Source organism: Dipodomys merriami, unplaced genomic scaffold, assembly GCF_024711535.1.
Source record: "Dipodomys merriami isolate MVZ:Mamm:240054 unplaced genomic scaffold, mDipMer1.0.p SCAF_11, whole genome shotgun sequence".
NCBI classification, from domain to species: domain Eukaryota; kingdom Metazoa; phylum Chordata; class Mammalia; order Rodentia; family Heteromyidae; genus Dipodomys; species Dipodomys merriami.
The window spans coordinates 30,241,376-30,260,122 of record NW_027202382.1 but is presented as its reverse complement, the minus strand read 5'-3'; the positions used below and the strand labels follow the sequence as shown (position 1 = coordinate 30,260,122).

Genomic DNA, 18,747 nt, shown 5'->3' with positions numbered 1-18,747 from the left:
GTTCAAATCCCAGGACTAGTACCAAAAAGAAAAAGAAAAAGGAAAGACAGAAGGCTTGGTGTGGTGGCAGCACTCTACCAAGGGCTGGTGCAAACGTGACTTCCATTTCCTGTCTGCAAGCCACACGCCTCCTGCCTCCCCATCCCTCACTTTCACTTCCAGAAGCATCATTGCACACCCTCCTGAGACTGCCACAGCTGGCCGGCCTCCAGGGGCAGGGAGCAGGTAGGTTTTACTTTGCCCTGCCCACTGACTTGATGAATTCTTTTTCTCCTCCTCCAGGGACTTTCCTAACTTCCTTCTGAAAATGAAGGATGAGGCACATGAGCATACTGTATATAAATATGCTTGAGAAAGCTTTCTCCTTCTCCTTCTTCTTCTTTTTTTTTTTTCTTAAGCCAAGCTTGGTTTCTGTTGTGGGTGGTGCATTCCCTAGCAGGGCTGGGCCAGCTGTACAGGGCTCTCCAGGGGGAGGGTTTGGTGAGGAAAGGGGAGGAGAAGGCCCAGGGATTAACTCATCCAGGGTGAGAACTGCGGACTGCTCTTCTATTTAATGGGGGGGTCTCTGGCCAGGAAGACTCAGATGCACCTCCAGCTGAGCAAGAGCATGGCTGAGGAGTTGGGACTGGGCTTTGAAGAATCAGCCAGTGTGGACATGCTGCCTGGAGGCGGCAGTGGCAGCAGAGCCGGGCTAGAAGCCAGGAGCCACAGGCGGCCCTGGACTCTCACCTGCTGCCTGCTCTTGCTTCCCATTCTCACAGGACTCACCATCTACCTGCTCGTGGGCCAGCTCTGGGCCCAAGGAGAGGACTGCATTCTGGACCAGGTAAGCAACCTTGCTACTGCCCAGGGAATCCGAAGCCTTGGGCCAGCTGTGGCCACTGCTCTTGCTGTGGACAAAGCGAAGAGCTGGCATAGAACACGTTCCTTGTATGGTCTGGCAGAGGACTTACAGAACTAGAAGGTTTCCTCAGGATTTCCAGAAGAAAGGAATTCTCCCTTCTTCCATTTACATGGGAGCTCCTTTTCAAAAAAGAATTTGCAATCTTTCCATAATGATAAGTTAGGTACATTTCTTTTCTTTAAAAAAAAAAAAGAGAGAAGCAGCTTTTAAATACATAATCATTGAAAAAAATTAGAAATCACAGATAAGGAAATCTGAGAAAAATATCGCTCCTAAGTCCTTAGAAATGACAACGATGAACAGTCGGGGAGGGGGGGTCTATCATTCTGTATTATGCTTAATAAGATGAGATTGTTGTAAGTTTCCACAGTGTGTTGTGATTTTTATGGTTGTGGTAATGAATGAAGGGCAGCATGAGGACACATGTGACCATCTTCCGACAGCACATGTGTCTTCTGATTCATTTAAACAACTCTGTCTGGGGCGTGAAAATGTTATTGCTTGGTGTTCAACGAAGAACCTTCTGTTTGACTTCAAAATCTTATGGGGTCCAGGAGCAAAATGGGCCACAAATAAGAGTGTAGAGCTCTTGGCAAACAACAGTAATGAGCGAGACAATGCAGGTATCAGCAGAAAACTTGTCATTCAGGACTTGTGATTCAGAAAATACCCAAAAGCCTAAAGAATGTTATTTTAAGTCATGGGGGGGTCAGGGCGGGGGGGGGGGGGAAGAGAATGTTCCTGCAGAAGTCTGATTTCATTTAAGTTTGAAGAATTCAATTCTATAGGAGAAAATATTTGGCTTAATTGGAAACCTATCTCTCAGCAATCTTGTTCAGCCCCCAAGCTGAAAGCCACTGTGGCTAATGTGTAACACCCGCCACCCCATTGGGGTCAACAAACATGATGTGACTCAGTCAGCAGAGATCTTGGCCACAGGCCACAGCTTATAAAATGCAGAAATACGTCTACAACCCGGAAAGTCTGTTCCTGTTGAAAGTGAAGCTCTGGGCATGAGATAGCAGGCTGTGACCCCAGGACCCTCCCCAGCCTAGTTCCTATGGAAACCCAACCAACAAGTGCCTGGATAATGACTGCCCTAGGTCTCTCTCCAGCTCATAGGGGACAGCTGTTCTGGAATGAGGCAGTGAATGACCTCCCAGGATCTGTGTTTCCCTGGGCTCTGGAGAGAATCCCAGTGCACAATGGGTCTCATTCCCCAAGACAATATCCATAATCCCTAGGCCACTAGACAATACACGATCAAGGGAAGCAAGTTGCAGGCAGAGGCTCTTGATAGGCAGGAATGCAGGGAAGAAAGGTGTCACGTGCTCAATTCCACATCTCAAAGCCCTCCCCTCAGCTGACCCCTCACTACTTTTGGAAACTAGTCTCCCTGGAAGTAGCCAGGAAGGCTTGTTTGGGGCTTTTTTTAATGAAATTATAGAAGAAAAGGATGAGGTAGGCATGAGGCTAAGGACACATGTAGTAAATGGGGGCCTGAAAAGAAGCATCTGCCACTCAAAGAAGACAGTTTGAAGGAGAATGATTACAGAAAAGTTTTTAAATGGGGGGATAAAAGAATGGGCCTCTTTTCAGAGGTGCCCAGGTTGATGGGAGCTAAGAGGACTAGAAGCATCAAAGGACAGCAGTGGGAAGCCAGCAGTGTGCCATCTCTGGGCATGACAGGGAAATGAGAGCCTAGAAGAGGGCCCAGTTGAAGGATTGGATGGCTGGGGGTAAAGAAAGGCCATCACCGCAAAGCAGCAGGGAACATGTAGAACCAGGCAAGGAACACTTCCCATTCTCCCCTATCAGCCTCTGATCTCATTGAGCAGACTCAATGAGAAAGAAAACCAGGCCAGAGGATGTCTCAGATACCTGGATTTGAAACTTAGCCCCTAGCTATGTGTCTTTGAGCCCATTCCCTTTTCTACTCTGACAGCTCCATAAGGCATGTACAGGGGTATCTCAGGTATCTAGAATATCTGCCACAGCTCTTGGAATGTGATCACTCACTCAGTCATCACTACTGAGGAAATGATCCTGGGCTCTGAGGAGCTTCCAGTCTGTTACATAAGACAAATAAGGAAATAAATTACCCAACAGAGAGGTGCTATGGAATTCTAGATGCTCTCCTAGTCTAACCACAGGGGTGAAGGCAATCCAAGGAAGGTTTTCCAGAGGAGGCAAAAGTAATTATGGTAGAAGGCTGTGCACAAGATCTAGGTCAAGAAACTCAGTAGAGCTAAAAACCACCAAACAACAGGCCATTGGAAGTATAACAAGGCCTTTGAAGGTTATCTAGCCTATCATCCCTTGTTTTATGAATAGGGAAATGGAGGCAGGGAGCATGAAGAGATCTATCCAAGCCTGTATCTCTAGTCAGTGACAGAGCCAGGACTTGAAGCCTGACCACCTGCTCTGGGCAAGTTCGTGCCTTGCTAGTTCTAGCCAGTCACATGATTTCCTAACATCCTGGAGGAAGGCAGCCATAATGATCATCAGTACATCCTCCAGCCAGCCCCCCAACAAGTTACTTCCCATACCAAATCTGTTCCCCTCAGAGTTTCTCACCCAGGACTCCTGGCTCAGGGATATTTAGAGTTGCCCATATCTTTCTAAAGAGGAATGAAGATTAGAGAGGAAGCCCAGCATGCTCATATTGCAGAAATATACTTAAAAACAAAATTATCTGCCAACAAAGGTAGTAGGCAAACAAGTACTTTTGCGTGTGTGGGGGGGGGTATGCGTGCACTTGAATTTGGGGGCTCATACACCCAGATTTTCCTCTTAGGGCTGGCACTCATCATTCGAGCTATAGCAATACTGGCTTTTTGGTGGTTAATTGGAAATAAGAGTCTCATGGACTTGTCTGCCCAGGCTGGCTTTGGACTTCCATTCTCAGATCTCAGCCTCCTGATTAGCTAGGATTATGTGAGCACTTGGCCAAGAAAGTATTTTTGTTATTAAGTCTCAAACTAAGATTTGAAGAACGTCACAACTACTCGGAGATTTTAAAGGCCCAAATAAATCACCTTTCTATACAGGCAAGCAGATGCAACTCACACAAGTAGAAAGTGCCAAATGTACCACAGCATACATACTACCATACTCTTCATTTAATGAAACAGTCACCCATATGAACGCATTTATTAATACAGAGAATCTTAGGAAGAACTCAGGAGGTATAAGTGGTACTGTGGCTCAAGTGGTAGGGCACTAGACTTAAGCAAAAGAAGCTTATGAGGCATGCTCAGGCCCTGAATTCAAGCTCTAGGACTAACAAAAAAGAAAAAAAGAAAAAGTGAAGAACTTAGAAGTTAGTAACTGCTAGCCTCCAAGTAGGAAAGCTATATGGCTGCTAGAATACAAGATAGGGGGATAGGACCTTGAAAAACCTATCCGCCTTTTTTAAAATGTGTAACCCATATATAAAAATACAGTGGGAGCTAACCACCAGTAGCTCGGCCCTGTAATCCTAGTGATTTGGGAGGCTGAGATCTGAGGATTGTGGTTCAAAGCCACCATGGGCATGAAAGTCCTTGAGACTCTTACCTCCAATTAATCACCCACTATGAGCCATAGCTCATAGTGGTAAAGCATTAGCCTTGAACAAAAGAGCTCAGGGACAGCACCCAGGCGCTGAGTTCAAGCCCCACAAACAAAAACAACTACTACAAAAATACAGTGAGAGTAAAATGGTGTTGGCTCTTTAGATTTGTGGGGAATATCAGGCAGATATGCATCTTGGAAAGCTTGTAAGTCAAAAGGTCAAACCTAGTCTGAATCCTGGCCTGCCCATTTGTTAGCATGTTACCTCACCTCCAGGGCCTTGGCTTGTTTATGTATGGAGATGATTGGAAAGAAGGTCTTCAAGGTGTCTGGCAGAGGTGGAGATTATAAATGGGAGCAATTGCATCATTATGGCCAGGGAACTTCCCTGCTCAGGGAAAATTACATCACCAGGGACAACTTCTCCACCTGCTCTGGAATCTGCCAGTGCCAGGCCAGAGCAGGTTTGGATACTTTAGGGCTGCTTGGTGTTTGGTGCCTCCTTCACCTTTCCAGTCTTTCCCTTCTGCTGCAACGCCACCCTTCCCCAACATCCACCCTTTACCCCCACCTCATTTGGCTATGGCCTGGGCATCCTTTAGGCCATTTAGTGGTTTTTCACTGACCCCTCCCATGGGTTTATAGCCACTCTGGCCTACAAGTGTTCTAAGGGTGGCCTCTCATTTTCACTGGGTGTGGCTCCTGGGCTGGCACAGAATGCTAATCCTTCTGTGCAGCCAATCGTAGGCTGCACAGGAGGGCTTCCTGCCCAGGACTGCAGCACTACTATTTATTTTATTGATACCACTTCTGGAGCTTGAACTCAGGGCCTTGCACTCACAGTCAGCTTTTTACTGACCCTCTACCACTTGAGTCATACCTCCCTTTCTGGGTTTTTGCTGGTTAATTGGAGATAAGCATCTCTAGGATTTATCTGCCGAATCCTCATGCTCAGATCTCAGCCTCCTGAGTTAGCTAGGATTACAAGCATGTGATACTAGTCCCCAGCCCACTGCTGACTTTATCCCTCCTTGCAGGTCAGATTTCTAGAACTGTCTGCATACAATCTTCCCACACTTCTTGGTTCCCTCTGGTCTTACTTTCATCCCTTCCTGAAAATCCCTGCAGAACTCCTGGCCTCTGCTCCCTGTACTCTTCTTCTCCCTGCCCCCTCCTCATGCTCCTGAGACCCCTTGGTCTCCTCCCAGACCAGAAACATCCCATTGTGATGCCAGCTCATACCTCAGAGTCACAGACTTGGCCCAACCCTAACACAGCCGTGACTGCTTCAGTTATTATCTACCAGACACGCCAGGCTCAACTTCTCCATGTTTATGGTTCTGAGAATAGTAAATGAAATCAGACCTATGAAGTGCTTAGTAGATACCTGGCACATTGACATGTTTGTTAGTATCACTACAGGTATCTACCATCTCAACGAATGCTTGACATCACACAGCAAGTGACATGCTCTTATTATTCACATTTAGAGATCATGAAACCGAGGCTCAGATGAGTTAAGCAGTTTTCCCTAAGTCACAGTGACAGAGTAGGATGTTGGGATTCAACCCCAATCTATATGTTCTTTCTAACCACAATGTTCATCTGCCCAACCTCTTGGGGGTAGTCAGAAGGATTTAACCCTGAAAAGTCTGGCACATAATAGGTGCCAAATAATGCCAGCTCTCTTTCCTTCCCCCAAAGACATCTCCCTGTACCTGGTACACAGAAGGTACTAGCTAAATGTCTTCAGGATGGAGAAAGGGATAAAGGGATGAGAGGGGTATCACATTTCTCTGAGCCTTAGACTCATTGTTCACAAAAACTAAGGAGGTAATGAATTTTGCTTATAGTACTGTGGGAAGAATTCTACAAGATATTCAGAAAGCTATTGTCAAAGGGTAGATGGTCTACAGACAATGTTTCTCTAACCACTCCACCTTGGATATGCCCCCTTCCTATCTCACTCAATTGTTTCCTCTTTTGGAAGGAAGACAATAGCAATAATTCTTTTCCAAGGTTTTCTAGAAACAGAAAGAAAGCCTAGATGACAGCACTCAGTGTACACTGTAGAATGTTGATTTCTCAGTGGAGCTGCCCCTGCTGGAACCTCAGGAAACCCCATACACCTGGAAGAGACGCTAGCTCCTGCCCTGGGTCCAGCTGTGAGCAAAGGACAGGGAGGCCAGCCACAGAGCAGGTACACTGGAAATGCAAAGCCAGGAAGGGCCAGTGAGCTGGGGGGGGACTCTATATGTCCACAGCTGCAGGCCACACCTGGTCACTGCAAGATCCACGCATTCACCTTAAATGTTAGCCGCACATCTCCAAGCACCATGGAAGCTCACCACATTTCTGTCTCCTCACCTGGCAGTGCCCAGCTGTGGCATCAAACTGGCTATCCCAAGACTCTTCCCCTGCCAGCCTCCTTTGTGAAATATAGCAGCAGCAAGCTGCAATAGGAAAGGGCAGTTCCATTTCCTACACCCTTTTATCCAGCATCCAGAAGCAAACCACAGAGTACATGTGGGGGGGGGGGGGGCGTGAGATGTTTGCAAAAATAGGGAGACCACTCAAAACACCCCAAGTAATCCTACAACCTGTTGTTGTCTATTGAACAGAAATAAAAGGAAGGCTTTGGTTTACAATTGAAGTTCTAAGACCAAAGAGAGGAATGTGCTAACAATACATTCCGTAAGTTATTACCCCCAAAAGAGAGAAGGAAATGAATTGGACCACCACTTTCTGTGGGGGGGGGGACTTCTGGAGTCCTGGGAGGGGTTTAACTGATAGGTCAGGATCAGAGTGTTGGGAAATAACAGAGCTGGGATTTCCAAATTTGCTCTTCTCCATGCCAGACTCAATGTAGCGTGGAAAATCCAGGACATCTCAAAAGACAATGAAATAAAATGACCTGGGAGTCAAATATATGCAGATAGAATTCGTCCACAGGGAGAAGCAAAAGGAAGAAACAAGGAGGCAGATGTCTGCATGTTTCTCTTCAAAGTGCCAGAGGATGTTACGGGCTGTGAAACGTTTATACCCTGGCAATTGTAGGACTTATGACAGCTAGAAATGAATCTGGCCTCCTGTTCATGAAAAGATATAGCAACTGACTAGAGAGCATGAGAAGAGAAAGGCTAAGTGGGTCATTAGTTAAAATGGACTCCAGGGGTTTTTCTGGGGAAATACCAGGAAATCTCAAGACCATCTTTCCTCATGTTCATTCATCTGTTGCGCTCCTTTTGTTAATGTTTAAGGATCTCCTGATATATCCAGGAACTATACTTGGTCCAAAGGTTCAGATCCCAGGTCTTCTATTTCACTTTAACCTTCCGCAGCAGCTTAGTATCTTTAAGCTCCCATGACAAAATCTGATGAATAAACAAAATAATAAAGAAGGTGGTGCTGGCCCTGCTTTGAAGTAGCTGGAACAACCAATGAGGATCATTATTTCTGGACTGCTTTTCCACCCTTCCTCAAAAAAAAAAAAAAGTCAGCAAAGTCACTGATGTTAAGCAAGTATTCAGCAATTAGGTTTAGATTGTCCAACCGTGTTACCGTATAGAATGGTTAAGCAAGTATTCAGCAATTAGGTTTAGATTGTCCAACCGTGTTACCGTACAGAATGTCTTCATTCAGCAGCAGTGAGTCTTAGAGTTTTCCTCTTGTTCTTCCAGGCTGCCTTACTCTTGCACAAGATGTGGGCCTTTTGTGGAATGGTCATTAACTCTTTTTATCACCCAGCTAATATCTGTAAGACCAATGATATTCGGTGTAGGGAAATTTCCCTGGATACTCCCACTTCTGGGCTAAGCCTCTGTTCCCTGAACGTTGGGATTTGCTCCACTGTCCTCATGGGTGAAACTGCTAATTCTTATCTTCTACCTTACCAGACCAGAGGCTTACCCCAAAGTGATAAGGCACCATGACGTAAAAGAAGGCACCATCGCTGAGGGCTTGGTATTCTGGAATTACCTGGCCTGAGTTGAAAGCCACTATTACATAGGATCTGAAATGACCACACACTTGAATTGCAGGGAAACTAGGATTGTAACCACAAACCTAGGTTGCATGGAAACAAGAAAAAAAATGGATGAGACTGATGTGAGTTGTTCCAACTTTCAAATCAGGATGGGGAAAAACATAAATCAGTTGCCCTTATTTGTTCAAACAGCAGAAGCAATGACAAAATGCTGAAGCCTCCTAGAACAGAACAGGAAAAGCTTTTGATAAAGAACTACAAAGGTGAGATTTTTGAGATAAGCATAAGAGCAATAAAGGCCAGTAGGAGTTCTGAAAGAAGAAAATTAAGAGTTGAGTGCAAGATTCCCACAAAGCAAAATATTTTCATTCCATTTCTCTCACGGAGGAGGGAGGCTCCAGGATAGGTAACAGTTGTGCTATGGGCAGCTTTGTGGGGCTGGGGCAGAAGGTGACAGGTGGTCTGACCTATATCTTTCTTTCTCAACAGATCCCAAAAGAAAAGGCGTTTCTACCTTCACATCAGCGAGTCTGTAAGTATGTCTTGGCCTTCTTTATTGTGGGGAACACAACAGTATTTCTAGTAGTTATGGGAATATTGGAAATAAAGTTGCTAAGCAAGGGATTCAAGCTCAGAGACATGTTAACTACAAAAATCAAAATGGGGCAGAAGGACTGAACCCTAACCCAGCTTTGGAATTTGTTGTCAGCATGACCTTTCAGCAAATACTTCCACCTCTGTCTGGGTCTCCAGTTATTTACCTTTTAAGATGGTTATAACATTAAAGTTAGCATGAATTGAACTGGTTAGCTTTGAAAAGAATGAGAACAATTCCTAGCATATCAAATCCACAGAGACATAGATTTGAGGTGTGTTTTTTTAATCATCATCATCTTTCTCGGGACATTTAGAACATAGTTCAATACAATCATCTTTGAGAGCCAAAGGAAATGTTGAAGGTCTTGTCAAGAACTGACAGGGAAACAAAAGTCCACAGAGGACAAAGGACCATGTAACTGCAGAGAAGACCCATGTATCCCCTATTCCATTTCTACTGGGCTATATGCCCCAGTGCAAAAGCCAGTTCACACTCATGATAGCAGCATGAAGGAAGGGGCAGCTCACGAGCTCCACTGAGCACTGATCATGTACTATGCCTCACGTAAGGTGCTCTTAGAGATAAGACAGTGTCCCAGACTGAATAGCTTGCCCAAAGTCCTGGGGCTGAGATCCATTTGTACTTAAGATTCTTCCTCTGGATTCCCCCATATTCCCGGGGCCTGTACTACAAAAAGTACCACATGCCATCCCAAAAATCCACACAGGGTGTAACTAGACCCAGCTAGATGAGATCCCTGGGTTATCTTCCACCAGGTGCCATCCAACTCCTAGAATGCTGCCTTGACTCCCATCCCCCCTTCACTCATGCAAAGTGCATTTCTCCTTTGGTTTCAGACATGCCGCCACCCAGAGCGGACGGAGGCAAGCCCAGGGCACACCTGACAGGTAAGCATCCCTGGGTTTTCTTAGAAACCATGGGCCATCATTGGGGGAGATTTTCCAGTGCAATAATCAAAACTCTCACTAGGGTTTTCCAACTGGAAACCACAGCCCTTGGTAACAGACTTCACAATCCAAGATCTTTTTTTTTTTTAGATGACTTCATCCACTAGGAAGGCACCAATGGTCTATGGCTCTTGGTACTTTCTTCCTGATTCTGTCAGCCTTCCTTTCTTTTCTGCCCATCTCTTGCATTCACACACCCAGTCAATCCAGAATGACTTTTTTAAATCTTGGAACTTTGAATAATCCAGTTCAACTGGTCCCTTGAGGTTAACCATTTTATTTTATCCCTGCCAGGTCAGGACAGCTCACTGGATATTTGTAATCAGGAAGGTGTTTCTAAAGAATGTCTATGGATGTGATTATATTGAGAGGGAAAGCACAATGACACCAGTTGGCTAGTTCCCCAAGTCTAACTTAGAAGTTCTAGGTACCTCACATCTGGAGTTTGTTGATCTCTAAGACTCCAGAAGACAGCAAGGCAGTACAGAAATATGTATGCAATTGATTGAAGATAACGGAAGGTATGGCTTAAGTGACAGAGCACCAGCCAAGCAAGTAAGCCAAGTGAGCATAAGGCTCTGATTACAAACCCCAGTACTATCAAAAAGACAGACGGAAGGAAGGAAGGAAGGAAACCCATCAAGAAACTAGAAAGTTAAAATGCAAGCTTACTTTCATAACGTATGAGAAAATTTGTGATCTGCAGGGGAAATGTAGTCTGAGGTATTCGTATTATTATTTGAGTAAAACAAATTCATTAAAACACAGGGAGATGCCAACTTAACATCACTTTCTCTTGCCTATAAGAAGGAGATTTGAGCACGGGTGACTCACACCTGCAATTCTAGCTACTCAGGAGGATGAAATCTGAAGATAGCAGTTCAAAGCCAGCCCGGGCAGACAAACCCAAGAGACACTTTTGTCTAATTAATCACCAAAAAGCTGGAAGTGGAGATGCAGCTCAAGTTGTAGAGTGCCAACTTTGGGGGGAAAAAAAAAAGAGGAAAAGCATGAGGTCTTAAGTTCAAGCCCTAGAACTAGTACAAATCTCACCCCCCCACCCCGTGTCCCTACCCCCCCCACACACACACACACAAATAAAATGAGGGATTAACCAGGCTGGACAAGAAAATCCTATGGAGTTATCGCTCCACTTTCTATGAATAAGAGACCTAAGAACTAGAGAGCTTCTTCTAGCTCTCAATATGAGACAGGTACTGTAGTAGGCCTGCCTTGATTTCCACTATGTCATTTAGTCTGCATGAATCCAATGAAATTAGGCTTAGAAACTGAGGCTTAGACAATTAAATTGACACATCCCCAGGGAGATGACCAGGAGGCAGAGGGTTCAGATGTAAGCTAGCCTCTCCCAACTTCAGTTCCCATTGAAGCCTTCCTCCTATCCAGATGCCTGCCTCTGCTATGCAATGCACATCAATGCAATGAGGCTTGCTTGTCTCGATGGATTTTTTTCATTATCTACAAAGAAACTAAGAAGAAGCAAAACTTACTAGAGTAGCCACAAAAAAAATGGGGTAGAGTTTATCAGAGGTGGCTGATAATAATTTCTTAGCTGGAAAGAGAGATCAGAGCTTTTCAGGGGCATTGAGGGTCATCTTTCAGGGCCAGAGGAGTCCCACGTACATGTGGGACTAGTTTCAAAAGAAACTAGAGTCTGGTTGATAATGGGAAAGATACTTTCAAAAGCTCAGGAATTAGATTTGTGGAGGCACTGAGTATGCAGGCTGCCAAGTGTTTTTGGGTTTTTTTTTCTTTTTATACATAACCAGTCCCCCGAGCTGTAGTGTCAGTTCATAACAGTGATTGCTGTACGTTTCAAAGGCAGTCAGGGGAAATTAAAATATTTTCATTTATCCTGAAAAGCATTCTATTGCAAATGGCCTTATGTTAAATAGGTAGTTTGGATCAAGTTTGCTTCTATTTCTTTTCTTTTGCTGTAGGTAGTTTCCATAAAAACATTCATTAATACATTCTATATAATGTAGACTTAAGGGCAATGTGAGCATCTTAACATATGAAAACTATAAAATGAAATAGGATTATTTTTAAGCTGTCAAAATGAAAGATGCTGGTGTAGTCAAATGAATAAAAATTGAGTATAACTGAGTCCAGTCATTGTGATAAAAATTGACCATGTCTATTCTATTCACTGAATCTTCAGAACAAGACTAAAAGAGTTCTAATCCAGTTTGCAGACAGGAAACTTGGGCTCAGAGAAGGGAAAAGGCCTAGACAGCTGATCAATGAGCTAAATGTGTTGTTGGTACTGGGCCCAAGTGGCCCGGAGCTCAGGTTCCTTCCAGTCCCACAAGTCAATTACACTAACTTATATTTGGACTCTAATGTGAGAGAAGAATTGCCAAAATGTTTGGGGCCTCTGGTTCCAATATGTCCTTTATTGGTTGCTTGCCTGTTTCCTGTGACTTTAGACTACATTAAAATTCCATGATCTTTCCATTCCCCCTGCCCTTTCTCTCTCTTTGTCTCTCTTGCTCTTTCTCTCTCTCTCTTCCTCTCTCTCTCCCTCCCTACCCTCTCTCTCTCTCTTTCTCATAAATGTGAATGAAGCTGAGCTCCAATGGTTCATGCCTGTAATCCTAGCTACTTAGGAGGCTGAGATCTGAGGATCTTGTTCAAAGCCAGCCTGAGCAGGAATGTCCATGAAACTCTTATCTCTCCAATTAACCACCAGAAAACAGGAAGTGGTGCTGTGGCTCAACATGGTAAGAGCTCTAGCCTTGAGTATAAAAGCTCAGGGCCTTGAATTCAAACCTCACAAGTGAGAAAAAAAAAAGTGAATGTAGTTTAGGAGATATTCCTTATAGCTAGGGATTTTATACTCACCACAAGTATTACTTTGCTTTTCTAAAGGAAAGACCTGTCAAATTAAAACAAACATTAAGACAATACGTAGATTATTGCTAAAGGAAGAGGGAGTTAGAGAGTCACAAACTCTGTATTTGTGGGAAAATAATTCCAGGAACACTACAGGACTCCAAAGTCAAGGACATGTGATAGAAAATTACATATTATTTACATACAAGCTATGTACATCCTCCTTTATAGTTTAAATCATGCTAGATGACTTACAATACAATGTAAATGTTGTATAAATAGTTGCTATAGTGTATTCGTTAGGGGAAAATGAAAAGAAAAGCTCTGGAGTAGCTCAGTACAGGCATACATGTTTTTCCCTAATTGTGAGGTCCTCCTCAGTTGATTGAATCTGTAGTTATAGAATGAAGGATAGAACGATGCTGTATCGTACTTGGAAGAATGCTGTGATAATGAAGTCTATAGATTTTGCAAGAAATCAGGCTTAAAAGGAAGAAAGAATCAGGTGAGAAGGAAAGGGTAAATTGGATCAGAGACTATGTTATCCAAAAGCCAGCCTGGTCTCGGGAGTGGCTGTGTGTACTTCTGGGGCTGGGAGCAGCGTGAAAGAAGCAAAGAAGCCTAGTCAAAGTTTAGCCAGTCACAGGTTTTTCTAAATAGTCAGTACAGAAAAAAAAATAGAATAGGAATTTGGCAGGTCTTATACGAGGCACACAAGAGAACATCTGGAAGAGTCTCTCGGGTATTTGAGGGAAGACAGTAACTAGCAGTAAGCTGTTTTCTGGACCATAGATTTCTCAACCTTCACTATGCCCTTGTATACAAACTCTGAATTTTAAAAAAGGTAGCTTATCGGGAGCCAAACCTTGAATGACCATTTGCTAGAAACACAAACTCAAGCTACCAGCAAACGAAGAGGCCTTCTGTGAGCTTTTACAATCATAGTGGAAATAAAGTAAGGGGTCACCTACTTTGTAGGTGGACAACAAAGACTGAGATCTCTGCTATAAGAGTCAGATGTTATCTCTCACAAGGTGAAGAATTCTTCACCTTGGATTCAGGATTCAGATGTTATCAAATGCTTAGCTTTAGTGGTGGTAAAAGCCAGAGATCTAAGAAGCTTAGGGAGTATTAGGAGAGTTTTATGTACTAATCACAAAAACATTGCATTGCATTTAGAGGTTGATTTTAGAGGACTAGGAAAAGAGACTAAAGATTGGCCTAAGATAATTTCTGCTGCTTGATCTTGCACAGTCCCTCTCTCTATCATTGTGACGCTCCATCAAGAAAGGTAACACAATACACACCATGAATACAGATGTCACTTAGGGCTTCACTTCACTGTAGGTTTTTTGCCCAAAATCAAAGGGCCCAGTGAAGATTCAGAACTGTTCAGTCATAGAACTTGGCCTCGGAGAGGTGAAATCATTTTGACCAGGTAGATTACACAAATGTCACTGTCTGAACCAACATACACACCCAAGTATCTATCCTTCATTCATTCCTCTGGGTGGCTATTGGTTGTTTATTCATTTTGTTTAATGATACAACATGCTTTATTAAGGTCTACAGGTTAGAGGTTTCACAGGTTCTCCTAAGAGCCAATTAACCCCTTTTTTATTTTTGCAGTTATAAAACAACCTCCCACACACCACTTGAAGGACCAGTTACAGGCTATGCACTGGGAGCATGAGCTGGGCTTGGCCTTCACCAAAAACCGGATGAACTACACCAACAAATTCCTGGTGGTCCCAGAATCAGGAGACTACTTCATTTACACCCAGATCTCATTCCGAGGGACCTCCTCTGAGTGTGGTAACATAGATCAAAGAAAACAACAGAATAAGCCAGATTCCATTATTGTGGTCATCACCAAAGTAACAGACAGGTACCCTGAGCCCTCCCAGCTCCTCATGGGGACCAAGTCTGTGTGTGAAATAAGTAGCACCTGGTTCCAGCCCCTCTACCTCGGGGCCATGTTCTCCTTGCAAGAAGGGGACAAACTGATGGTGAATGTCAGCGACCTCTCTTTGGTGGATTACACAAGAGAAGATAAAACCTTCTTTGGAGCCTTCTTGTTATAGAATCAAAGCAGACATCATTGTGAAAGGGTCCCTGTCTTTTGTCCTCAATTTTCTTTCTATAGACACAATTCTTGGAGTTAAGCGTAGAGCGCATTCTATACAGTCAAGAGGTTAGCCATGAAATTTAGGACCCCAAAGTCTGCCTTTCGTGTGCCTTCCTGGTGAAAATATGAACTGGAAACAAAGAAGAAATGAGCAAATGCTGCAGTTGCTGGAGGAGTATTGGGGTTTCTAAACACTGAGACATTACTCAGCAAAAGAACAGACGGTCAACTCCAGTCAAGATTTAAAGAATATTTCTATGCTTTCCAGCTACATACTTGTCACCAGTAGTCCAGTCCTGATTGAATTTGATTACAAATTTACTTTAGCTCAACAGCTTTGGACAACATCCAAAGAAAATCCAAGGGGAAAAAAAGTAAGCCCTTCAGAGGCCAGGTATTTATCAGTATTTCCACATACTTTCATGCCAATCCTAAAAGAAAATGAAAGGAGAGCTGCTATTTCTCGTGAATGTTCTCCCAAAAGGAAGTGGTTTTCATGCCATATGTGGCCTATGAGAAAAGCTACCTTTCTTTATATATACAAGTATCAAAATAAACAAGTGTGAGTTACACACTCATATCAAAAATGCAGTAATGCATATTCACCATTGTCAGCAGTGTTCCTGAATGCCTGGTATGTCCTGGGCACTCTTTAACCCAGAAGACACTATGAAGAACACATCAGTCTACTCACAGCTTAGATAAATACTACTAGATGCCTCCTGGTCAAATTCAATCAACATACTTCAAAGATAACTCGGAGTCCTGGAGGAAAAAATATCCAAAAAATGTTATTTTGGGCATTGCCCTTTGTAAGCTACCTATCTGAATATACCACTCAAGAAGACAGATTTCTAGCAAACTAGACCAACTCTACAACAAATTTGACTGATGCCAAGAAACAATAGACTTGTTCTATAGGAAGAAAACAAAGACATCAATCATCTGATTCAGAGACATTTATCTGGGTCTGCTTTGAGGGTTGATTTGCAACTTTAAATGCACATTATTGTATGGCTATTTGTCCCTTAAAATATTCAAAAGGATTTAACTATGGGATTAGCTAATCATCCTAGCCAAGGTCTCTTTAAGGAAGATACTAAGGTCTGTCTTAGTGAATGAATAGTCTTGGTAGCACAATTTTCCTTGTGTGCTTTTCCTATGTGCTGGGCAGAGAGGGACAGCTTTGTTCTCTCAGTCCTTGTTGGCTGCCTTATCAAGCAGGAATCTACCAATTTCTTTTCCAAGATCAGATGAGCTCATTGAAATGAAATGGGTTAACTTCCTACATTCTATATAAGAAGTAACTTTCTACCTTCCAGGGGAGCATTTGAGAATGCCATGTTTGGAAGCACCATGGATTGTATTATCCTTATCATGAGAGAGCCTTGCAGATGGGTCTAAGAGTATACTTGGCCCCTAGAGATCACTGTTACACTGGTTTCCAGGAAAACTATAAGCAGAGAGAGAGAAAGAGAGAGACAGAGACAGAGAGACAGAGACAGACAGAAACAGACAGAGAGACAGAGACAGAGAGACAGAGATGATGTGGACTTTGAACATAATGACAGATAGAGTCAATACTTGTTGAATAACAATTCAGTGAAAATTGATTTCCAGGTGATCAGTTGAAAGGCTTTCGAAGGTCTGCTAAAGCTAAATTACACCAGGCCGTCTTGTTCCCTTCAGCTTTCCACAAACAGCACAGGCTTCTGAGAGCAGGGAGAAAAAAGGGGTGTGGCCTCCTCCACCTGGTTCACTGAGCCTTCATAAAGGAAGTGAAGCCTGAGAGAAGGTGGGTGGCCTCCCAGATGACCACAGGGAAAGGGCACCTTAGAAGGAGGAATTACCCTTTGCTTCAGAAGAAAGGAAGGCTTGACACAAGGACATTGCCTCACCACCCCTGAGAACAGCATTGTCACCAACACTAGTCTGACTACCATCAGGCTACTATCCCAGTCAGTCAGAAAATCAAAGGTTTTGTCTGCACCTTTCAGTCACCACAATGCAAGAGAGCATCAAGTATCTTATACTTTCTAGGAAAGGATTTTCGCAGGAGCAGCCTGGAGATGGGCGCTTCTTCTCTACCATGAAAGGGAAGCCTGTGTGTCGATAGCTTCCAGACCAGTCCACGAGGGGATCTGGTTGTTGGGATGTTTATCCAACACAAGAATTTCCTGTTACCCTGAAGAATGTGGCTGAAGTTTTCACTGCTGGTTTTGTTCAATTCTTAACAATATTCTCTTTACTATTCAGAAAAGCATAGGCAAACATTCCTAACAGGACTCAAAATAGAACTTTTGTTTCCAAGGCATCATTTTTTAGAGGCAAAATTAGTAAAGTATTTTTTTAATGGATGGGGAAAAAATGCTTTAAGAACATGCGAAGATCCCCTGAAAGGAGTTCCTGGGGTATCACTCAAGGATTTGGGAGAAAAGGAACATGCTTTATAAAATAGTTAATTTAGAGAGGAAATGCTTTATTGATTAGGTATCTCAGAAATAACTAAGTTAAATCAATCCCACAGACATTTACTGAATGCCTCCTTACCCTACAGACAGAGTAATAAATTATTTTAGCCTACAAGGTGCTCTTTCTAATTGCTAAACACCTATGTTATCAGAGTTTTTAATTTATTCTGGTTGTTTTAGCTAATTAATTAGCTAACTTTAGACAGATTGATATTTCCTTATGGAAATGTGTACCATTTGATGGAGGATGACCAATAACAAAATGATTTGTATTTACATTAACTGGATTTCTTTTTATAACTAAACGAAGAAATTGAGAACAAGATACTATTTCCTATAGTAACATTCATCATACAAGCAATATGCAGACAGAGAGAGGTTCATATTTTCTGGCCTCAACTTCAAAGATGACCCAGAGATACCTTGAAAAGTCTACATTCCATGATCAAAATTAATGGCTCACCAGAACTTTTACCTTCTTATACTTTAGGTCTCTTTGCAAAACAGAATTGCTGAGCCACTAAAATTTATTTCTTTTTCTTTACTAAGGTACACTAGGAAAACTAAAAAATGTACCTTTTCATATCCTGAAATATACCATGTTTAGTTTTAAAACAGGACCTGTTTTAGTTCTAATGCCAGAACCCTTGGCTTTATTTCAGTCTAAGTTATGCCACCCCAGAGAAAATTCTAGCTTTATATTTATAAATACTTGTCAGGATTATAAAGTTCAACTGGCTGCTGGCCATTGCTAGCAATTTATTGCAAGGTATTTTCTCAAATTCTTTCTCAATCCTGTGTCCATGGTTAATTAATTAATTAATTAATCTAGTCATAGCTTTGCCTTCCAAAATACAAAAAGATGTCTCTTGCCTCAAAATTTCCTGCTTGTTTAAGGCCTAGAGTTCTGGGAATGTTTTTTCCATTTTCAGTAGGGGTCTCTTTAAGCATAACATTATCCTGAATATTAATAGTGTTAAAGTCTTTGGAAATTTCAGTGAATTATTTTTGATCCTCAAATCTTTTCCCAGTACTAAAGGATATAGATTAAAGAAATCACATTCCTATCTTGTTCCACTCTGACACCCATGGTTACACCTTCCCAAGCTCTAAAACACCCCACCCTTCCTCTATCACCCGATTTTAAGAGGAAACAAAGGCACCAGCCTAGATAGAAGTCATTTGTCCAGAACCTCACCCTGACAGACCCAGAGCTCAGATTCTGTCTTCTGGAACCACAAACCTACTTCATCCCATTGTCTACTCTAGGAAAATATTATTC

At 42.9% G+C, this 18,747-nt stretch overlaps 1 protein-coding gene across 1 annotated transcript; it reads left to right on the top strand.

Moving 5' to 3' along the window:
* The first annotated feature begins 554 nt into the window (after positions 1-554).
* Positions 555-17,586, top strand: Tnfsf15 (TNF superfamily member 15). Its single transcript, XM_070006064.1, has 4 exons — positions 555-826; positions 8,934-8,976; positions 9,900-9,950; positions 14,496-17,586. Exons 1-4 carry the CDS (start codon positions 584-586, stop codon positions 14,948-14,950), a joined length of 792 nt encoding a protein of 263 aa, XP_069862165.1. The 5' UTR covers positions 555-583; the 3' UTR covers positions 14,951-17,586.
* Positions 17,587-18,747: the final 1,161 nt, after the last annotated feature.